Source organism: Calliphora vicina, chromosome 5, assembly GCF_958450345.1.
Source record: "Calliphora vicina chromosome 5, idCalVici1.1, whole genome shotgun sequence".
NCBI classification, from domain to species: Eukaryota; Metazoa; Arthropoda; class Insecta; order Diptera; family Calliphoridae; genus Calliphora; species Calliphora vicina.
Genome location: NC_088784.1, coordinates 14448231 through 14472058, shown reverse-complemented (window position 1 = coordinate 14472058; position 23828 = coordinate 14448231). Strand labels below are relative to the sequence as shown.

The following is a 23828-nucleotide window of genomic DNA, read 5'->3' as shown; positions in this document are numbered from 1 at the left end:
ATGACGTTCAGGACACTTTGCCCATAGCCAGTTCGATTCTTCGAAAGTCGATGTATGTGGACGATGTTTTGGCCGGAGCACATTCAAAACGAGATGCCATAATTGCAAAAAGGGAGCTGATCCAAGCTCTACACTCAGCTGGGTTCGAGTTGAGAAAATGGACATCCAATTCCGTGGATATATTAACAGATATTCCAAAAGATCATTTACTACATGAACATTTTCTAATATTCGAAGATAATAGTTCTGCAAAAACTCTGGGAATTCGTTGGAATGCTCATTCCGATGAGTTTTACTTCGATGCAAGACAATTCGAGAAGTCGACAGTATATACGAAAAGAGAAGTTCTTTCCAGAATAGCCAAATTGTTCGATCCTGCTGGATGGCTAGCGCCATGTATTGTTCTAGCAAAAATGCTCATGCAACGTATATGGATAGATGGCACTGATTGGGACGAAAACCTATCTCCTGAAACACTTCATCAGTGGAAGTCATTCGAAGAAAGTTATCCGTCAATCAATTCCATTCGAATTCCTCGATGGATTGATTATGTTATAAATGCTGATGTCCAATTCCATGGATTTTGCGATGCCTCGGAGAAAGCATACGCAGCAGCATTATACATCCGCATATCCTTAAATAGTTCTGTTCAAACACATTTGATTTCATCTAAAACTAAAGTTGCACCAATCAAGACACTGTCCATTCCAAGACTTGAACTTTGTGGTGCGTTACTTCTTGCTGAAATGATTGAGAACCTGATACCAAGCTTAGATGTGGATAACTATACCATAACATGTTGGACGGATTCAACAATTGTACTTTCCTGGCTTGCAAAACCAGCATGTAATTGGCTTACCTTCGTGGCTAATAGAGTTTCAAAAATAACCCAAATAGTCCCCTTTTCTAGATGGAAGCACATAATCTCCGAAGAAAATCCAGCTGACTTAGCAAGCCGTGGTATTTCACCATCAGAACTAAACAACAACAAATTATGGTGGTTCGGTCCTTCTTGGCTTAAGAATTCCATTTCTGATTGGCCAAATCAACATTTGTTCGATACTCCTAATACAGATCTAGAAATCAAACCTATTCGCGTCCATTTTTCATTCTTTTCTGATTTCGATGATTTGTTAGAAAGATTTTCATCATTTTCAAAGGCAATGCGTGTAATGGCATATGTCTATAGGTTTTTCTACCGTACACATCCAAGGTTTCGTTCAAGTTTCTATAAGGATTCCACCCTGATCTCAAGTTGTGAAATAATTTCCGTTCGTGACAGACTTATTTCCGTTTGTCAAAAGGCAGCTTATCCAAACGACTATAGAGCTCTTTCATCTCGACAAGTTGTTTCCAAATCCAGTAGTATCCTAAACCTCAATCCGTTTCTAGATGAAGAAGGTTTGATACGTTCTTGTGGTCGGCTAGAGTTATCTCCAGAACTGTCGTATAATGAAAAACACCCGATTATTATTCCATATAACTCCCAATTCGCACGACTACTGGTAAAATTTATCCATGACATCAGCTTACATGGCGGTAATCAATTAGTTTTGCGACTTCTACGCATGCAATATTGGATCCCAAAGGCTAAAAACCTTATAAAATCGACAATCAATAATTGTAGGACGTGCCTAGTATATAAAAAACGATGTCAAAGGCAGATAATGGCCGCGTTGCCGCAAGAGCGTTGTGAATTTACTCGTCCATTCACGCATACAGGGCTAGATTTCGCTGGCCCTTTCGACGTAAAGAGCTACTCCGGTCGAGCTTGCCGCATTACAAAGGGATATGTATGTGTATTCGTCTGTTTTTCTACAAAGGCGATTCACTTAGAGGCTACATCCGACCTCTCTACTCCTACTTTCCTGGCAGCATTCAGTCGTTTTGTGTCACGCCGCGGTTGTCCTTTACACCTGTATTCTGACAATGGAACAAACTTCGTTGGAGCATCTCGAATATTAGCCAAGGAATTCATTCAAACAACTCAACAACGCATTCAAGCAAACTACTCTCACCAAAATATTATGTGGCACTTTATTCCAGCTGGCGCCCCACATATGGGCGGCCTATGGGAGGCTGGTGTGAAGAGTTTCAAAGCACATTTCCGAAAAACTGCAGGCTGTCACAAATACACGCATGAAGAGTTATCCACACTATTATCCAAAATTGAATCTTGTTTGAATTCCCGGCCAATTTCTCCAGTGTCAACTGATCCTACAGATCTTTGCGCATTAACTCCAGGTCATTTCCTTATAGGTTCACCAATCCTCGCACCTATCGACCCCCAGGTTAACGACTCATCCGTATCCATAACTAATCGATGGCAAAAATTAAAACTGGTTCATCAAAACTTCTGCCAACGATGGAAAAATGAGTACTTGAAAGAACTTCATAAAAGAATAAAATGGCAAAGACCCGAGCAGAATCTACAAGAAGGATCACTTGTCGTCATAAGAGATGAAAACCTCCCACCGAATTCATGGCGACTTGGTAGAGTGACAAAAATCTACTCTGGCTCAGACAATCGAGTTCGCGTTGCAGAAGTTTTCACACAACGAGGCATTATAAAGCGTCCAATCGTTAAACTTATTCTTCTGCCTACAGAATCTGAGTTGCGTCCCCCCTCTTAGTTCTCTCACTTATCATACAATTTCCTTTTTCAGATTAATATGCCTAAAATTACATCGAGATCATCGAAATCCAACACCTCCTCCCAGAGACTTCCAAAAAGATATAATGCGTTTCCGTGCAGAATCTGTAAGCGACCACATCCTTTGCGAACATGTAGGAAATTTCTGGCAATGAATATAAACGATCGCATACGTGCAGTCCGCGAGCATAGGTACTGCTCAAACTGCCTAGCTCATGACCATTCCCATGGCACATGCTTTTCTGGACTTGGATGCAAACATTGCCACAAATTCCATCATACCTTATTGCATGTTAATCCACGACTAGTAAAAGATTTATTGCCCCGTCGTTCACGTTCACGCTCACGCTCTCCGTCTCCGCAACGCCCTTCAACGTCAAAAAAAAACCGTTCGTCCAGACCCAAGGAAGAGGACTCACTACCTTCGACATCAAAATCAGCATCTCTAACTTCGATCTTACGTCAAAACACATTGGTTCTTTTACCGACAGTTCTCGTAAAAGTATCTTCTACGCATGCTCGATGCTTGCTTGACTCCGCATCTACAGTTAGCAGAGTTTCGAAGAAATTTGTCGACAAGTTGGATTTGACAGCTTTTACACTCCGCGAAGAAACTATTTGTCCGATTACTCTAAAATCCAGATTCGATTCGTCTTCCAAAATCGAGGGAACATTTCGGGTAGACAATCGGATAGCTCTACGAACTCCGTCTGAATCCCTTCCAGAAAACTATAAAAACCATTTCCGTGATATGTTCCTCGCAGACTCAAAATTTAACGAATCGGGCTCTATTGATATAATTATCGGCGCAGACCTTTATCCTAAGGTAATTCGTGAGGGATTTTTCTCGAAAACAGGCTTTCCCACTGCTCAAAGCACTATCTTTGGTTGGACTATTTATGGTCCCTGTTCATTATAAATCTGAAATGCACTTTCATACTTTCATAATTGTAAATTTAAAAATTCTATTGTACTATAACACATAAACATATAATTGATGAACATATATACTACTTGAATTTGAATTATATTAATTATAAGATTAACATTGTAAATATTTTTTTTCTTATTCCACAGCAGTCTTATGACATGGCCAAGGCGACTTTTCCTTCATTCATTTGCAGGTGTCCTGCAAGGCGGGCGGCAATGTTTACGCCAACAGATAACATTTCAGTTATTAACCCTATAAGTACAATGTACTTTTTGTTTGTATATTGTATATCAAAGCTGCATAGCAAACAGATAAATAGCTATAAACATAGCTATTTATCTCTTTCTAAATGTTTATTAACACCTAAAACCAAATGTCAAGTTGGCCTAAATGTCATAAGGCTGCATCCGGTTTTCTTCTAAAAAATTGAATTTTTTTTTGTTCTTTCGCCAGTCTTGAAAAGAGGTAATAATTTCTGCAACAATACCAACCACCACTTTCTGAGCTAAACATCATTAAAGTGCCAAAAAGTTAAAAGGGCTTTAAGGGGGATTTTATTCAGTTGTTTCTGTTTTCTTGTTTTTTTATATATAAAACTTACCTTTGTCCATCGACCGCAAATTGTTCATTTTGTAGATACAATTTGATGTATGGCTGTCTCGTATGTAATTTATAACGGCAATTTAAGGCTCTTGGATACAGACCCGGATACGCAGGTGATTGAACATAACATGTTTGCAGGCGACAATCGCGATATTCTCGTTCACAATATGAGCTGAAAAGGAAAAATAGTAAAGGAGGGAAATGTTTAAAACTTTAGTAGAAATGACAATATTAAACAAATTTAATATGAAATCAATGGATTTATTTTTTAGCAGGAATGTTTGTTTAACAACTTTATTTAGTATAATTTCAGCTTCAATCGTAGGTCTTTATTTAGTCAAGCTTTAGCTTCAATCGAAGGTCTTCATTTAGTAAAATTTTAGCTTCTATCGTAGGTCTCCATTTATTAAAATTTTGCCTTCAGTCCTTGGTCTTTCTGTAGTCAAATTTTAGCCTCAGTCCTTGGTATTTCTTCTGTAAAATTTTAGCTTCAATCTTAGGTCTTTATTTAGCCAAATTTTAGCTACAATCATGGGTCTTTCTTTAGTCAAATTTTAGCTTCAATCCTTGATCTTTCTTAAGTCAAATTTTAGCTTCAATCATTGACCATTCTTTAATCAAATTTTAGCTTCAATCATGGGCCTTTCTTTTGTCAAATTTTAGCTTCAATCGTCGGGGGGTTTCTTTAGTAAAATTTTAGCTTCAATCGTGGATCTTTCTTTTGTCAAATTTTAGCTTCAATATGTCTTTCGTTTGAAACATTTTACCTTTAATCATAGGTCTTTCTTTAGTCAAATTTTAGCTTCAATCGTTGATCTTTCTTTAGTCAAATCTTAGCTACAATCATGGGTCTTTCTTTAGTCAAATTTTAGCCTCAATCCTTGATCTTTCTTAAGTCAAATTTTAGCTTCAATACTTGATCTTTCTTTAGTCATATTTTAGCTTCAATCCTTAATCTTTCTTAAGTAAAATTTTAGCTTCAATCGTGGATATTCTTTTGTTCAAAGTTTAGCTTCAATCGTGGGTCTTTCTTTAGTCAAACTTTAGCTTAAATCTTGAGTCTTTCTTTAGTCAAATTTTAGCTTCAATCTGTAGTCCTTCTTTAGTAAAATTTTAGCTTCAATCTTGAGTCTTTCTTTAGTTAAATTTTAGCTTCAATCGTGGGTGTTTCTTTAGTCAAATTTTAGCTTGAATCGTGTGTCTTTCTTTAGTCAAATTTTAGCTTCAATCGTGGATCTTTCTTTAGTCAAATTTTAGCTTCAATTCAGCATCTTTCTTAAGTCAAATTTTAGCTTCAATCCTTGATCTTTCTTTAGTCATATTTTAGCTTCAATCCTTTGTCTTTCTTAAGTCAAATTTTAGTTTCAATCGTGGGTCTTTCTTTAGTCAAATTTTAGCTTCAATCGTGGGTCTTTCTTTAATCAAATTTTAGCTTCAATCATGGGTTTTTCTTTAGTCAAATTTTAGCTTCAATCCTTGATCTTTCTTTAGTCAAATTTTAGTTTCAATCGTGGGCTTCTCTTAAGTCAAATTTTAGCTTCAATCCTTGATCTTTCTTTAGTCAAATTTTAGTTTCAATCGTGGGTCTTTCTTTAGTCAAATTTTAGCTTCAATCGTGGGTCTTTCTTTAATCAAATTTTAGCTTCAATCATGGGTTTTTCTTTATTCAAATTTTAGCTTCAATCCTTGATCTTTCTTTAGTCAAATTTTAGTTTCAATCGTGGGTCTTTCTTTAGTCAAATTTTAGCTTCAATCCTTGATCTGTCTTTAGTCAAATTTTAGCTTCAATCATGGGCCTTTCTTAAGTCAAATTTTAGCTTCAATCCTTGATCTTTCTTTAGTCAAATTTTAGCTTCAATCCTTGATCTTTCTTTAGTCAAATTTTAGTTTCAATCGTGGGTCTTTCTTTAGTCAAATTTTAGCTTCAATCGTGGGTCTTTCTTTAGTCAAATTTTAGCTTTAGTCATTGGTCTTTCTTTAGTCAAATTTTAGCTTCAATCGTGGGTCTTTCTTTGGTCAAATTTTTGCTTCAATTTTCGGTCCTTCTTTAGTCAAATTTTAGCTTCAATCCTTGATCCTTCTTTAGTCAAATTTTAGTTTCAATCGTGGGTCTTTCTTTAGTCAAATTTTAGCTTCAATCGTTGGTCTTTCTTTAATCAAATTTTAGCTTCAATCATGGGTTTTTCTTTAGTCAATTTTTTAAGTCAAATTTCTTAAGTCAAATTTTAGTCAAATTTTAGTTTCAATCGTGGGTCTTTCTTTAGTCAAATGTTAGCTTCAATCATGAGTTTTTCCTTTGTCAAATTTTAGCACCAATCGTGGGTCTTTTTTTAGTAAAATTTTAGCTTCAATCCTTTATATTTCTTTAGCTCAATCGTGGGTCTTTCTTTAGTCAAATTTTAGCTTCAATCCTTTATATTTCTTTAGCTCAATCGTGGGTCTTTCTTTAGTCAAATTTTAGCTTCAATCCTTTATATTTCTTTAGCTCAATCGTGGGTCTTTCTTTAGTCAAATTTTAGCTTCAATCCTTTATATTTCTTTAGCTCAATCGTGGGTCTTTCTTTAGTCAAATTTTAGCTTCAATCCTTTATATTTCTTTAGCTCAATCGTGGGTCTTTCTTTAGTCAAATTTTAGCTTCAATCCTTTATATTTCTTTAGCTCAATCGTGGGTCTTTCTTTAGTCAAATTTTAGCTTCAATCCTTTATATTTCTTTAGCTCAATCGTGGGTCTTTCTTTAGTCAAATTTTAGCTTCAATCCTTTATATTTCTTTAGCTCAATCGTGGGTCTTTCTTTAGTCAAATTTTAGCTTCAATCCTTTATATTTCTTTAGCTCAATCGTGGGTCTTTCTTTAGTCAAATTTTAGCTTCAATCCTTTATATTTCTTTAGCTCAATCGTGGGTCTTTCTTTAGTCAAATTTTAGCTTCAATCCTTTATATTTCTTTAGCTCAATCGTGGGTCTTTCTTTAGTCAAATTTTAGCTTCAATCGTGGATATTCTTTTGTTCAAAGTTTAGCTTCAATCGTGGGTCTTTCTTTAGTCAAACTTTAGCTTAAATCTTGAGTCTTTCTTTAGTCAAATTTTAGCTTCAATCTGTAGTCCTTCTTTAGTAAAATTTTAGCTTCAATCTTGAGTCTTTCTTTAGTTAAATTTTAGCTTCAATCGTGGGTGTTTCTTTAGTCAAATTTTAGCTTGAATCGTGTGTCTTTCTTTAGTCAAATTTTAGCTTCAATCGTGGATCTTTCTTTAGTCAAATTTTAGCTTCAATTCAGCATCTTTCTTAAGTAAAATTTTAGCTTCAATCCTTGATCTTTCTTTAGTCATATTTTAGCTTCAATCCTTTGTCTTTCTTAAGTCAAATTTTAGTTTCAATCGTGGGTCTTTCTTTAGTCAAATTTTAGCTTCAATCGTGGGTCTTTCTTTAATCAAATTTTAGCTTCAATCATGGGTTTTTCTTTAGTCAAATTTTAGCTTCAATCCTTGATCTTTCTTTAGTCAAATTTTAGTTTCAATCGTGGGCTTCTCTTAAGTCAAATTTTAGCTTCAATCCTTGATCTTTCTTTAGTCAAATTTTAGTTTCAATCGTGGGTCTTTCTTTAGTCAAATTTTAGCTTCAATCGTGGGTCTTTCTTTAATCAAATTTTAGCTTCAATCATGGGTTTTTCTTTATTCAAATTTTAGCTTCAATCCTTGATCTTTCTTTAGTCAAATTTTAGTTTCAATCGTGGGTCTTTCTTTAGTCAAATTTTAGCTTCAATCCTTGATCTGTCTTTAGTCAAATTTTAGCTTCAATCATGGGCCTTTCTTAAGTCAAATTTTAGCTTCAATCCTTGATCTTTCTTTAGTCAAATTTTAGTTTCAATCGTGGGTCTTTCTTTAGTCAAATTTTAGCTTCAATCGTGGGTCTTTCTTTAGTCAAATTTTAGCTTTAGTCATTGGTCTTTCTTTAGTCAAATTTTAGCTTCAATCGTGGGTCTTTCTTTGGTCAAATTTTTGCTTCAATTTTCGGTCCTTCTTTAGTCAAATTTTAGCTTCAATCCTTGATCCTTCTTTAGTCAAATTTTAGTTTCAATCGTGGGTCTTTCTTTAGTCAAATTTTAGCTTCAATCGTTGGTCTTTCTTTAATCAAATTTTAGCTTCAATCATGGGTTTTTCTTTAGTCAATTTTTTAAGTCAAATTTCTTAAGTCAAATTTTAGTCAAATTTTAGTTTCAATCGTGGGTCTTTCTTTAGTCAAATGTTAGCTTCAATCATGAGTTTTTCCTTTGTCAAATTTTAGCACCAATCGTGGGTCTTTTTTTAGTAAAATTTTAGCTTCAATCCTTTATATTTCTTTAGCTCAATCGTGGGTCTTTCTTTAGTCAAATTTTAGCTTCAATCCTTTATATTTCTTTAGCTCAATCGTGGGTCTTTCTTTAGTCAAATTTTAGCTTCAATCCTTTATATTTCTTTAGCTCAATCGTGGGTCTTTCTTTAGTCAAATTTTAGCTTCAATCCTTTATATTTCTTTAGCTCAATCGTGGGTCTTTCTTTAGTCAAATTTTAGCTTCAATCCTTTATATTTCTTTAGCTCAATCGTGGGTCTTTCTTTAGTCAAATTTTAGCTTCAATCCTTTATATTTCTTTAGCTCAATCGTGGGTCTTTCTTTAGTCAAATTTTAGCTTCAATCCTTTATATTTCTTTAGCTCAATCGTGGGTCTTTCTTTAGTCAAATTTTAGCTTCAATCCTTTATATTTCTTTAGCTCAATCGTGGGTCTTTCTTTAGTCAAATTTTAGCTTCAATCCTTTATATTTCTTTAGCTCAATCGTGGGTCTTTCTTTAGTCAAATTTTAGCTTCAATCCTTTATATTTCTTTAGCTCAATCGTGGGTCTTTCTTTAGTCAAATTTTAGCTTCAATCCTTTATATTTCTTTAGCTCAATCGTGGGTCTTTCTTTAGTCAAATTTTAGCTTCAATCCTTTATATTTCTTTAGCTCAATCGTGGGTCTTTCTTTAGTCAAATTTTAGCTTCAATCCTTTATATTTCTTTAGCTCAATCGTGGGTCTTTCTTTAGTCAAATTTTAGCTTCAATCCTTTATATTTCTTTAGCTCAATCGTGGGTCTTTCTTTAGTCAAATTTTAGCTTCAATCCTTTATATTTCTTTAGCTCAATCGTGGGTCTTTCTTTAGTCAAATTTTAGCTTCAATCCTTTATATTTCTTTAGCTCAATCGTGGGTCTTTCTTTAGTCAAATTTTAGCTTCAATCCTTTATATTTCTTTAGCTCAATCGTGGGTCTTTCTTTAGTCAAATTTTAGCTTTAATTGTTGGTCTTTCTTTAGTCAAATTTTATCTTCAATTTTTGGTCTTTCTTTAGTCTAATTCTAGCTTCAATCCAAATTTTAGCTTCAGTCGTCTTTCTTCAGTCAAATTTCAGCTTTAATACTGAAATTTTAAATCATAATGCTACGATGCTTCTGAATCTCCTTTGCTGTAACATGAATCTCCTTTTTGCTTTACTTATCAAAAATACACCCAAATCTTAAAGAAGTCAATGAAATCAGTCAGCATTTATTTTCTTTTGTTTATTGTCATTAAAAACAATGTTTATTGAGTTTTACGGTAATTGAATTTTATACAAAAAAAAAACAAATTCTTGCCATAACCTTTAGATTTCCACAATAACACCCGCAAGTAAGTCCAAGTGGGTGGTTGGTTCATCAACAACTTTGAAGTATTTATTTGCTGGCAAATATAATTTTATTATTTTGCTCTGATAAGCTAAACAAATGTTCTTATTTGTAGTAGCTTTTATTATTATTGTTGGCCTGACTTTTTTTGTTATATACAATACAATAAAATGTTGTTGGTGCGTGTATTATTAAGACCAAATATGATTATGCTTACACTTTTAAAGGGCAGAGGCAAAAACATTTGTATTTGGTATTTTCCCCATAACCATAAAACAACATAATAAAATATAATAAAATAAAATTATATTATTGGTAACATTTCATTACCATTACATTACAATTTAGCACATGTACGGTAAACAATTTACATTTGGCTTTAATGTTTACAGGTTGGTATTATTAAGTCAGTTTCGGTTTTTTTTATTTTTTTGTATTAAATGATTGCTTACCCCTGCACCACCTCACCACGTCTGTTGGGATACAGTTCGGGATGTTGGCCATAACGTAAATAAACTTCTGTTTGCTGTTCGGCACGCGAATCGAAAGTAAAATAAGTCTGTAATAAAAAAGAGAGAAACAGAAAATAAATAAATTTGTTAAACACCTAAAAGTAGGCAATATTAAGAGAAATTATAAATTTAAGAAAAAGTAGGCAATAATATTGGAAATTTTTAATTTTTTTTTTTTTTTGGTTTTCATTGTTTTTTGCTTCAGTACTTTTTTTCCTGTAAAACTATTTTGCTGATTTTCAATACACAACTTTCTAGGACAATGATAAATATTCTAGATAAATCTCTTGCATTTCGCTTTGGTGTTTTGGACATAAGAGTGATTTACACACACAAATGGATGTATTAGCTAAATTAGTTGGGAAAATTAATAGAATCTTTGTGGTGCCTTAAATAAATATTTTTTAAGTGTTTAATTGCTCTAAAGTAGAGTGATATGATTCCCCTGTAGTACATTTTAATAACTATTTGCTTTAAAATGTATCTCCTACTGTATTTTATATAGTTTTTCCTAATTTCTTTAATAATAATTATTAATTTCTTTATCATGTCTCAAGTAATCTTTCATTTCTCAATTTATTTTTGATTTAAATACATAAATTTTTTTTTGTTAAGATCATTAACCTTTGCATGTATCCAGTAAACAAATTCTCTGTATTTAATTTTTTTTAGCAAAAAGAAAATATTACTTTTTCCAGAAAATCTCTTCATTACTATCAAGCAAAACACTCTTGTCTTCTGGATTATAAACAAAAAAGTTTTTTTTCAGTATTTTTTTTTCGCTATTAAATGTAAATAAAACTTAGCAACTGCAGTTAAGTCTATGATGGTTTAAACAAATTGCTAAAATACCCTACATTCTAACTAACAAGTGATAAAACTTATCAATTATTTTCAGCTAAAAAAAATAATATTTTTTGTTTGATTCAAGTTATTAGATGGTAAATTTTATTTGGGGATTTTGGATATTTTTGTTAAAAAAAATGGGAATTAAAGAAATTGGTCTAAAATTAATTTATTTTTAACTTATATGATTAGTAGAACCCTAATTATGCATCCAGAATTAAAACTTAGGTTCTGGGATTTTGGGTATTTTTGAAAAGTTTCTAGGAATTAAAAAATTTTATCAAAAATAACAATTTCAATGACATTTTATTATATTGGCGCCTTTTTAGATTTATTAGACTCTAAAATATTCTAGGGGATTTTGGATATTTTTGTAAAAAAAATGGGAATTAAAGAAATTGGTCTAAAATTAATTTATTTTTAACTTATATGATTAGTAGAACCCTAATTACGCAACCAGAATTAAAACTTAGTCTTTGGGATTTTGGGTATTTTTGAAAAGTTTTTAAGGAATTCAAAAATTTTATCAAAAATAATACTTTTAACAAATGGGAATTAAATAAATTGGTCTAAAATTAATTTATTTTTAACTTATATGATTAGTAGAACCCTAATTATACATCCAGAATTAAAAGTTAGGTTTTGGGATTTTGGGTATTTTTTAAAAGTTTTTAGGAATTAAAAATTTTTATCAAAAATAATAATTTCAATGAAATTTTATTATATTGGCGCTTTTTTAGATTTATTAGACTCTAAAATATTCTAGGGGATTTTGGATATTTTTGTAAAAAAAAATGGGAATTAAAAAAATTGGTCTAAAATTAATTTATTTTTAACTTATATGATTAGTAGAATCATAATTTGGCATACTGAATTAAAACTCAAGTTCTGGGATTTTGAGTATTTTTGAAAAGTTTTTGGGAATTAAAAATTTTATAAAAAATAATATTTTCTTTGAAATTTGAATAGATTTGCCTGTTTTTAAATTTATTAGATCCAAAAATATTCTGGGGATTTTGGATAATTTCTTAAAAAAAAATTGGGAATCACAGAAGTTGGACTAAAATATTTTTATTTTAAACTTTGAGTAAAGTAGTGCCTGAATTACTTATGCTAAATTGAAACTTAGCTTCTGGAATTTTGGATATGTTTGAAAAGTTTTTAGGAGCAACAAAAATTTTGTCAAAAATAATATTTTCATTAGAATTAAAGGGGCTTTTAACTACCCCTAAGGCTAGTAACGCTTAATTTCTCTTCGTAATATAAATCTTAGGAACCGGGATTTATGGTATTTTTGAAAAAGATTTTAGGGATTATAATCCCGGAACTTTAGATTTATGGTATTTTTGAAAAAGATTTTAGGAATTCAAAATTTTCATCAAAAATTATAATTTTGTTGAAATTTTACTGATATTTTCTAAAACAAAATTTCTTATTTTAAACCTGCAACGATAGTAGAGCTCGAATTACACATACCAACTTAAAAATTAGACTCTGGGATTTTGGATATTTTTGGAAAAGATTTTAGGAATTCAAAAATTTTATCAATAAATAATTATTTCATGGCAAATTCACTTTATTTTAATTTATTCTGGGAACTTTTGGAAATTTTCTAAAAAAAGAATTACGAAAAAGATTTTAGGAATTAAAAATTTTTATCAAAAACAATCATTTCATTTCTAATTTAAGTTTAATTAGAGTTATAAAACAATAAAATATTCTAGGGAATTTTGTAAAAACTTTTTTATTTTAACCCCCTAAGGCTAGAAGACCCTTAATTACTTATCGTAGCTTAAAACTTAGTCTCTGGGATATTGGGTATTTTCGAAAAGTTTTTAGGAATTCAAAAACTTTTGTCAGAAAAAAATCTTCATCTTAAAATTTCGTTATTTTGGTTTGATTTCTGTTATAATATTTTTGGGATTTCGGATATTTTCTAAAAAAATTTTGGGAATTAAAGAAATTGAGCTTTGATTTTGTTATTTTAAATTCTTAAGACTACTGTACCCCGAATTACATTTCGAAACTTAAAATTTTGCTTCTGGGATTTTGGGTATTTTAGGAAAAGTTTTTAGGAATTCAAAAATTTTGTTAAAAATAATATTATTCTTAAAATTGTACCCTATTTCCGTTTGATTTAAGTTATTAGTCCCTAAAATATTTTAGGGGATTTTGGATATTTTCTTGAACATTTTGGGAATTAAAGAAATTGAGCTTTGATTTTGTAATTTTAAATTCCTAAAACTACTGGACAACAAATAATGCTTCAGAACTTAAAATTTTGCTTCTGGGATTTTGGATATTTTTGAAAAAGTTTTTAGGAATTCAAAAAATTTGTTAAAAATAATATTATTCTTAAAAGTCCTATTTCCGTTTGATTTAAGTTATTAGACCCTAAAATATTTTAGGGGATTTTGGATATTTTCTAAAAAATGTTTGGAATTAAAAAAATTTAGCTTTGATTTTATTATTTCAAATTCCTAAAACTACTGGACAACAAATTATGGTTCAGAACTTAAAATTTTGCATCTGGGATTTTGGGTATTTTCGAAAAGTTTTTAGGAATTCAAAAATTTTGTCAAAAATAACCTTCTTCTTAAAAGTTTACCCTATTTGCAATTGATTTTAGTTATTAGACCCTAAACTATTTTAGGGGATTTTGAATATTTTCTAAAAAAAAATTGGGAATTAAAAAAATTTAGCTTTGATTTTGTTATTTTAACGTTTTAATACTACTGGACCCCAAATTACACTTGGAAACTTAAAATTTTGCTTCTGGGATTATGGGTATTTTTCGAAAAGTTTTTAAGAATTCGAAAATTTTATGAAAAATTGCAATGACATAAATAAATATTCATATCTAAACAAAATTTGTTTCTTATTTTACTGCTTTCTTTCCTTTAAATTTAATTTAGTTTCCCTGTTTCATTTCTAAGTTATGGCTTTCACTTGCTAACAAAAAATCTGTTCAAATAATTCTTTGCTGCACATTTCTTTTGCTTTAAATAAGCAAATTATAGCATTCCCTAAAGTCGCATTGACCTCAATCGCAAACTCAATTTTTTTTCCATTCTGGCTTGCTTCACTTCCACTAGTTTCATTTTGTTTTGGTAGCTGCTGACTACTAACACTGCCATTGCTGTCATAGTTTATGCTGCTGCTTATGCTGTTGTTGTTTGTTTTTGTTAATATTTACTATCATTTAAGCAAGTATAAACAGGAAGAACTTATGGCTTGATGAGCAACAGCTAACTCATTATAATGGCTTTTTTATTTTATTTTATTTTTTCCACATTTTTCTTTCTTCATTCATTTTATGTGTTTTACTTGTTTCTCAGGCACTTGTCTGTTTGCTGCATCATCCTCCACTGTATAGAGTAAAAATACAAATTCTATCTAACTGTTAAGTGCTGTTTAGTGCGGGGATTCTGGGGAAAAAACTAACTAAAGTTTTTCATAAATATTTATGACTTTATTAAAGGTGGTTGGGATTTGCAGAAAACAGCAAACAAAAAAATAGAACTACACAGACGGCAAAAACTTTAAACTTAATGCATAGTAACTTGTAGTTGCAAATGGCTGAGTGTGTCAAATGAATGAATGATTGAAAGAATGAATGCAAAAGTTATATTTTTAACAGCAACTCTTGAGTTGCTTTTTACAATTTTATTTTTGTTTATAAATTGTTGTTTATCAAAAGCAGCCATCAGCCAGCAGCGCATTTGATTATATAACAAAGTTTATCGGCAAGAAAACAAAGACTTTTCATACAGACTTCCCGTATTATCCTAACAAAACAAGAAACGATGATGATTATTTTAAGGTTCAGCCAGGCAAACTGCAATTTTGTTTGTTAAAAGTCGAAAGATCTTCCTTTCTTTATACCGACATTATACAACACAATTTCCTTGTTGGCATGTGGAGAAAATTGTATAAGATTTTTAAACTACTAAAGTCTTTTTAATTTTGTATATAATTTTGAATTGAGTTGATATTTTTATATCTAAAAAATTTAGTTTTTCCTTCAATTCATTTAAATTAATTTTATTATAATTAAATCATTTATTCATTCCGCTGTTAATAAAATTAAATTATTTACTCAAATTTGTAGTTATGGTTGTTGTTGTTTTGCTATGACACTTTTTTTCCATTTTAAATTTATAAAATGTCAGACAATTTAATTAATAATAATAAATATTGCAAATTAGGTTACATTAAATATGATTATCACAATAACAAAAATAACAGCGACTGCAAAAAAAACTATAATTTTAAATAAAAACTCATTTAGTATGTATTAAAAAAAAATCAAATTCACACCTTAATTTACATATAAATATGATAGAAAACGCTAGTATTACTGATAAATTACAGGGTAATATTAGATAAATGCTAGGGTTTTGACATGATTTAGATAAATCAAAATTTTAATGAATATAATATAATAACTTCACTACAAACAACTGAAAAGTAAATTGGAAATATAAAGATCTACTTTTAAACTACGATAAGTTAAAACTAGACAATACAAATTCCGACAATTGAAGATAAATCTAGACAACAATAATCATTACGCTTGCCACCAAAATTTTACCATCAAAAAAAGCAATGATTGCAGCCAAAATTAGACATCAAAAAGAGCTCTGCCTTAAGCTCAAATAGACCATCATACAGGTCTACGATTGAAGCAAGAATTGAACATCATACTGACTTACGATATAATTGATTAAATGAACAAAATAAACTCCTTCGTTTGAAGTTAACTTGGACAACTTATAGAAATACGCAGGAAGTCCAACTTGGTTAACTCATAGAACTCAGCTTGAAGTCAAACTTGAACAACATAAAAACCTAGACTAATACCAAACTAAGATTTTATTAAGACCTTCGAGTGAAGCTGAGGCTTTATGTAGACCTACGATTGACGATGAAATTTGACTGCATTAAGACCTACGATTGAAGGTAAAATTTGACTGCATGAGGACCTACGATGGAAGATAAAATTTTACTTCATGAAGACCTACGATAAATGCTAAACTAAAACCTTCTATTGAAGATAAAATTTGACTTCATGAAGACCTACGCTCGAAGCTTAAATTTGAGTACATGAAGACCTACGATTAATGCTTAACTAAAACTTCATAATGACCTAAGATTGAAGCTGAAATTTGACTTCATGACGACCTAAAATTTAAGCTGAAATTTGAATTCATGAAGACCTACGACTAAGATTAAATTAAGACCTTCGATTGGAGCTAAAATTTTACTGAATGAAAAACCTACAATTAAAGCTAAAATCAAACAACATATAGACCTACGACTGAAGCTAAAATTGAACAACATAGACACCTTCGATTGAATCCAAAATTGAGCAACATAAAGAACTTCCATTGAAGCTAATATCGAGCAACAAACAGACCTTCGATTGAAGCTATAATTGAGCGACAGAAAACACTATAATTGAAGCTAAAAGCAAACAACATAAAAACCTACGATTGAAATTAAATTGAACAACATAAAGACCTTCTATTGAATCCAAAATTGAGCAACATAAAGACCTTCGATTGAAGCCAATATCGAACAACAAACAGACCTTTGACTGAAGCTAAAATTAAGCAACATAAAGCACATTGATTCAAGCTAAAATTCAACAACATAAAGACCAACGATTGAAGCTAAAATTGAGCAACATAAAGACCTACGATTGAAGCTAAAATTTAACAACAAAAACACCTACGATTGAAGCTGAAATTAAGCAACACAGAGACCTTCGATTGAAGCTATAATTGAACAACAGAAAGACCTACGATAGAAGCTATAATTTGACAACAAAAACACCTACGATTGAAGCCAAAATTGAGCAACATAGAGACCTGCGATTAAAGCTAAAATTGAGCAACACAAATACCTTCTATTGAAGCTAAAATTTAGCGACAAAAAAAACTACAATTAAAGCTAAAATTGAGCAACACAAAGACCTACGATTGAGCTAAAACTGAGCTACAAAAAGACCTACGATTGAATATAAAATAGAACAACATGAAGACCTGCGATTAAAGCTAAAATTGAACAACATAAAGACCTTCGATTGAAGCTAAAATTGAGCGACAGAAAAATCTACAATTAAGGCTAAAATCAAACAACATAAAGACCTACGATTGAAGTTAAATTGAACAACATAAAGACCTTCCATTGAATCCAAAATTGAGCAACATAAAGACCTTCGATTGAAGCCAATATCGAACAACAAACAGACCTTCGACTGAAGCTAAAATTGAGTAACATAAAGAACATTGCTTAAAGCTAAAATACAACAATATAAAGATCAACGATTGAAGCTAAAATTGAGCAACATAAAGACCTACGATTGAAGCTAAAATTTAACAACAAAAACACCTACGATTGAAGCTGAAATTAAGCAATACAAAGATCTTTGATTGAAACTATAATTGAACAACAGAAAGACCTACGATGGAAGCTATAATTTGACAACAAAAACACCTACGATTGAAGCCAAAATTGAGCAACATAGAGACCTGCGATTGAAGCTAAAGTTGAGCAACATAAAGACCTTCTATTGAAACTAAAATTTAGCGACAGAAAAACCTACAATTAAAGCTAAAATAGAGCAACACAAAGACCTACGATTGAAGCTAAAATTGAGTTACAAAAAGACCTACGATTGAATATAAAATAGAACAACATGAAGACCTGCTATTAAAGCTAAAATTTAACAACATAAAGACCTTCGATTGAAGCTAAAATTGAGCGACAGAAAAAACTACAATTCAAGCTAAAACCAAACAACATAAAGACCTACGATTGCAGCTAAAATTGAACAACACAAAGACCTTCGATTGAAGCTATAATTGAACAACATAAAGACCTTCGACTATAGCTAAAATTTAGCGGCATAAAGACCTACGATTGAAGCTAAATTTTAGCAACATTAAGACATTCGACTGAAGCTCAAATTGAGCAACATAAGGATCTTTGATTAAAGCTAGCATTCAACACGATATAGACCTACGATTGAAGCTAAAATTGAACACCATAAAGACGTACGATTGAAGCTAAAATTGAGCAATATAAACCCCTTCGATTGAAGCTAAAATTGAACACAATAAAGACTTATGATTGATGCTAAAATTGAGCAACATAAAGACCTTCGAGTGAAGTTAAACTTTAACAACATAAAGACCTATGACTGAAGCTAAAAGCGAACAGCATAAAGACTTACGATTGAATCTAAAATTGATCAATATAAAAACCTACGATTGAAGCTAAAATTTAAAGGTATGAATATCTATGATTGAAGCTAAATTTGAACTACATAATCAACCAAGATTGGAGCCAAAATTAGTCAACATAAAGACCTACAAACGATGTTAAATTTTAACTACGTAGCGACGCTAGATTGTAGCTAATTTAAGGCATATCATTTCAACTAAAATTTAATAACAAACTGTCTAGGACATTGACATTGATACACATTCTGCATGAATCTCGTTATTATCGATTATGTATTTTGGAAATAACCATAACTTACACAGGTATGCCTAGTCGATTTGTATGGACGACCAAAAAGTAAAAAAATCGTATGGCAGAAACGCATTATACGGAAAATTCTAAAATTTTCCCCAAGAAATCATAGGTTTAAAATCAAATCCTATCTTGCACATTTCGTCTTTTATCCAATAAATAAAACTATTAAAAAATATATGTATATATTGAAATATCATTGGATAAAAGACGAAATGCGCAAGATGGGATTTGATTCTAGACCTATGATTTCATGGAGAAAATTTCTTAGAATTTTCCGTAGAATGAGTTTCTGCTATACGATTTTTTGTGATTTTAGGTTTTTCATACAAAAATCGATTTTTGTTGAAAAATATAAGTGATCACAGATAATCGTCCTTTATTCGATAGGACTAATATTTAAGGATCTACAGACGATTTTAGGTTTTTCATATAAAAATCGATTTTTGGTGGAAAATCGACCCACCCTAAGATACACCTTATTCAAAACGAATGATAAAGGATATAAAAATAACTGTGACTGTGACTTACATTAATACGTGCAAGTATGTTATGAAATTTACATAAGGCTAGTCCGACAAAAGAAAACTTATTAATGTTTAAAATGTCTAGTTTGGTACTATGAATTGTCTTTGAAAGGCTTACCAAATATCATAGTACCATTCAAATACCCTTCGTTTCATACCAACAATATTCAATAGCAAATATAGTATTGCACCACCAATATTCAGGGGTTTTCAGAAAAACTTTCATCATTTCATTTTAGTTAAAAATATAGACAATTGCTTTTTTGGGGACCTACTAATGTTTATTTAAGTTAGTGGGTGTGTAAGTTCAGTATAATAAATAAACGTCACCATCATAATATTCGATGACATCAACATCACTAATGACATGTGTCAAATAGCCATTTATATAACGACAAACATGCATGCACACACACATACAAAATGCATTGATATTATAAATAAATATTTCAGTATTTATTTATGCCTGCTGTAGTAGGGTGCTTCATATATTTAAAACAAATAGAATAAATTAAGATTATTTAAGGCTTAAAGAAAATCAAATCAGTTTTTGATTTATTAATTTATCTTAATAAAAATCAATTTTCAACTAACTAATATAAATTGGTATAAACGTATACGTAATAATTAATTATAAAATATTCATCATACGCTCAAGGGTACGAGAAAAGTATAGGCCATTCCATAAATGCATATTATTGCAATAAATATCAGTAAGGAGGTTTATTAATCATAGAACTATCTTAATATTCATCATGTATATTTACAATAGAAACAATTTTCAAGAGGCACCAGGATAAAAAAAATGTAAAAAAAATTTATTTTACAATAAAGTAATTTTGTTGAATTTTTGCTTATACATTGATACAATGAATCTTTAAAAGATTAAGGAGGCGCGGTTTTACTTTCTGTGAGCCAGTCTAATATATAATAAAGACTGTATAAATATAATTGTTATAAATGAAATGTGCGCATATGAATGAGTAAGTTTGTATTGTCAATATTTAACTGATATTTACACATAAAAACCTGTGCTGTAATAATGTAATTTAACACACCAAAATATATATATATAAGTGAAAAGTATATATAAACACTCACGTTTTGATACATACAAACATTATACATACATGTGTTTATATTATTAAACATATGTATAATGCACATTTTCATATCTACAGTTCATATATATAAATATGTATTTGCTACAGTCGCTAAAATACACATGTCGGTTTGACTGAGTTTATAAAATTTATGAACATTAACATGATTTTTTTTCTAGAGTTGACATTAAATGCAATACACGCATTTACATGTTCAGACACATGTAAATTGTAACATGAGTGCATGTGAACGTGAATATAGGTAGAAGTGAATGTATTCATTAACGGCTACATTATTGATATTTAAACACACATTGCTATGAGCTGTATATGAGCTCATAGCAATGTTGCAAAGTGTTACAATGTAGAAAAACAGATGAGAGCAGTATTTAAAGAGTTTTAGAAAAGAAACTTCAATACAGTTTTCTTATATAGAAAAGCGTCTTCGGTTGAAGACAGTTTTTCTTATATAGAAAAGTGTCTTCGGTTGAAGACAGTTTTTCTTATATAGAAAAGTGTCTTCGGTTGAAGACAGCTTTCTTATATAGAAAAAGTGTCTTCGGTTGAAGACAGTTTTCTTATATAGAAAAGTGTCTGCGGTTGAAGACAGTTTTCTTATATAGAAAAGTGTCTGCGGTTGAAGACAGTTTTCTTATATAGAAAAGTGTCTGCGGTTGAAGACAGTTTTCTTATATAGAAAAGTGTCTGCGGTTGAAGACAGTTTTCTTATATAGAAAAGTGTCTGCGGTTGAAGACAGTTTTCTTATATAGAAAAGTGTCTTCTGTTGAAGACAGTTTTCTTATATAGAAAAGTGTCTTCGGTTGAAGACCGAAGACAGCAGATTTAAGGTTTTTCATATAAAATTTGGTGAAAAATACAAGTGATTACAGATAATCGTCCTTTACTCGATTGAACTAATATTTAAGGATCTACAGCCGATTTTAGGTTTTTCATATAAAAATCGATTTTTAGTGGAAAATATAAGTGATCACGGATAATCGTCCTTTATTCGATTGAAGTAATATTTAAGGATCTACAGCCGATTTTAGGTTTTTCATATAAAAATCGATTTTTGGTGGAAAATATAAGTGATCACAGATAATCGTCCATTATTCGATTGAACAAATATTTAAGGATCTACAGCCGATTTTACGTTTTTCATATAAAAATCGATTTTTGGTGGAAAATATAAGTGATCACAGATAATCGTCCTTTATTCGATTGAACTAATATTTAAGGATCTACAGCCGATTTTAGGTTTTTCATTGAAAAATCGATTTTTAGTGGAAAATATAAGTGATCACGGATAATCGTCCTTTACTCGATTGGACTATTATTTAAGGATCTACAGCCGATTTTAGTAGAAAATATTAGTGATTACAGATAATCGTCCTTTATTGGATTGAACTAATATTTAAGGATCTACAGTCGATTTTAGGTTTTTACGATTTTAATGTAAAAATCGAATTTCGATGGAAAATTTAAATATTTTTCATATAAAAGTTTTTATAGAAAAGTGTCTTGTGGAAGACAGTTTTCTTTTATAGAAAAGTGTTCAGTTTAATTTTGTGTTCTGAAAATAAATTTTCAAACTGCTGTTTTGAAAATGTATAAGTGTGTGTATTTGTTAGTGATTGAGTGTGTATGCTTGTGTTAATAAATACATATATCAATTCACATACATTCCCATCTACATGTTGACAGTTTGTTATATGACTTAATACTGATGATATTTATGAGTTGGTATTACGGATATTTGTATTTTTTCGCTGTTAATTTCCGCCTTTTTTACATTTGCTCTTCCTTTTCTTAGGGCAATGATACTTTCGGGCTCGTGTTATGTAAACTCAATGGTGAATATTGAATTTATTAAATGAAGAAATGAAAAACAAGTAAATTAAATACAAAAAGGGGCGCAAAATATGGGTGAAGATTAAGGGCAGACAGCAGTTAGATTGCATTAAGATTTCTATTAAGAATCTGCTTAAATTAGATTATAATAATACTAGCATTAATAGGTCAATACTAAACCTTCTGGGAAGGACTCATTAATTTAAAATTTGTTTTTAGCAAGTGAGCGTGTTTTAAACACAGAAGCAGGACAGAAAAATTAATAAAAATCATAAATTTTTTGTAAAACTATCCCCTACAATTCTCCTATTCAAAATATTTTAACCATTATCTATCAACAATTTATTGATTATCTACAAAAAATAACTCCATTTTAAAGCATAAAACTTACCTGGTCTGTAAAGTTGTCAGTGTGAAACAGGACTTTCACATAACTCGTCTCACTGATAAACGTTTGAGGTTGTTCGGCTTCACCACAAAACATGCCAGGCTCTCGTCGATTGGAGACATCAGTTTTGGCATTGCCATCCACAATCTAAAACAAAAACACATACGCAAACATTTTACATTAAAAATTGATATAAATTGAAATTCATTACACGCCAGCGGAAACACAAGCAACATGTTTGAAAAAAAAATATTGAAAAAATGTCAAACAAATAAATCTATTGACTACAAGGGAAGGCTAATATTTTTTGGAAGTTTGAAGCTAAAAGTGTGTTCTTGATTTTGTTAGCTGGTTGGCTGAACTTAAATAAATATGAAGCTGTCAGCTACAGTATGATTATTCCCATATGTCATCATTTATGCTACAGCAGTAGTGGCCAACAATTTTTTTTTAATTTTTTTTATTTTGTTACTGAAGGGCTGATGTTAGAAGCTTTTTTGGTTTTGCTATTTTCTTTACACCAGGGAGTGTTTGCAAAAAAAAAACGTCTAGTGCTATTCACTGTTAAACAAAGCGGAAGTAGAAATCAACTACAAACACACTCTCACATAGTCTACAAATACAATTTTTTATTTGACATATCTCACAAATAGAAAACCATAACAAAAGAAAAAAAAACGTTTGAAGAAAACATTATTTAGTCTTTTGCTATCATTAGTATGATGTCCAATGTCCATATGTTGAGCTCATGTCATGAATTTATCTTCCAGGAAGAATGGAAAACTACTCACACACCCCAATCATATGTTATCAAGTTACTGTGTGTTTTTTACTGGGCATTAGGGTGGATCCATGAAAATATCATCGTAAGACTGTGTATGTAGACACAATTGTCTGTGGAAGACAATTTTCTTCTATAGAAAAGTGTCTTGTGGAAGACAGTTTTCTTTTATAGAAAAGTGTCTTGTGGAAAACAGTTTTCTTATATAGAAAAGTGTCTTGTGGAAGACAGTTTTCTTTTATAGAAAAGTGTCTTGTGGAAAACAGTTTTCTTATATAGAAAAGTGTCTTGTGGAAGACAGTTTTCTTTTATAGAAAAGTGTCTTGTGGAAGACAGTTTTCTTTTATAGAAAAGTGTCTTGTGGAAGACAGTTTTCTTTTATACAAAAGTGTCTTGTGGAAGACAGTTTTCTTTTA

The 23828-nt window shown here is 30.8% G+C and overlaps 2 protein-coding genes across 2 annotated transcripts in view; one reads left to right on the top strand and one right to left on the bottom strand.

The window, feature by feature from the left end:
• LOC135960448 (uncharacterized) overlaps positions 1 to 23828 on the bottom strand; it is a 249771-nt gene that overhangs the window by 52650 nt on the left and 173293 nt on the right. The window contains exons 3-5 of the mRNA XM_065511741.1: positions 22635 to 22778; positions 10314 to 10420; positions 4186 to 4359 (exon numbers count right to left, since the gene is read on the bottom strand). Coding sequence (XP_065367813.1) covers positions 4186 to 4359; positions 10314 to 10420; positions 22635 to 22778 — 425 coding nt within the window. The remainder of the gene's footprint in view (positions 1 to 4185; positions 4360 to 10313; positions 10421 to 22634; positions 22779 to 23828) is intronic.
• Positions 2665 to 3578, top strand: LOC135961628 (uncharacterized). Its single transcript, XM_065513155.1, has one exon. The coding sequence runs from the start codon at positions 2673 to 2675 to the stop codon at positions 3570 to 3572; it is 900 nt and encodes a 299-aa protein (XP_065369227.1). The 5' UTR covers positions 2665 to 2672; the 3' UTR covers positions 3573 to 3578.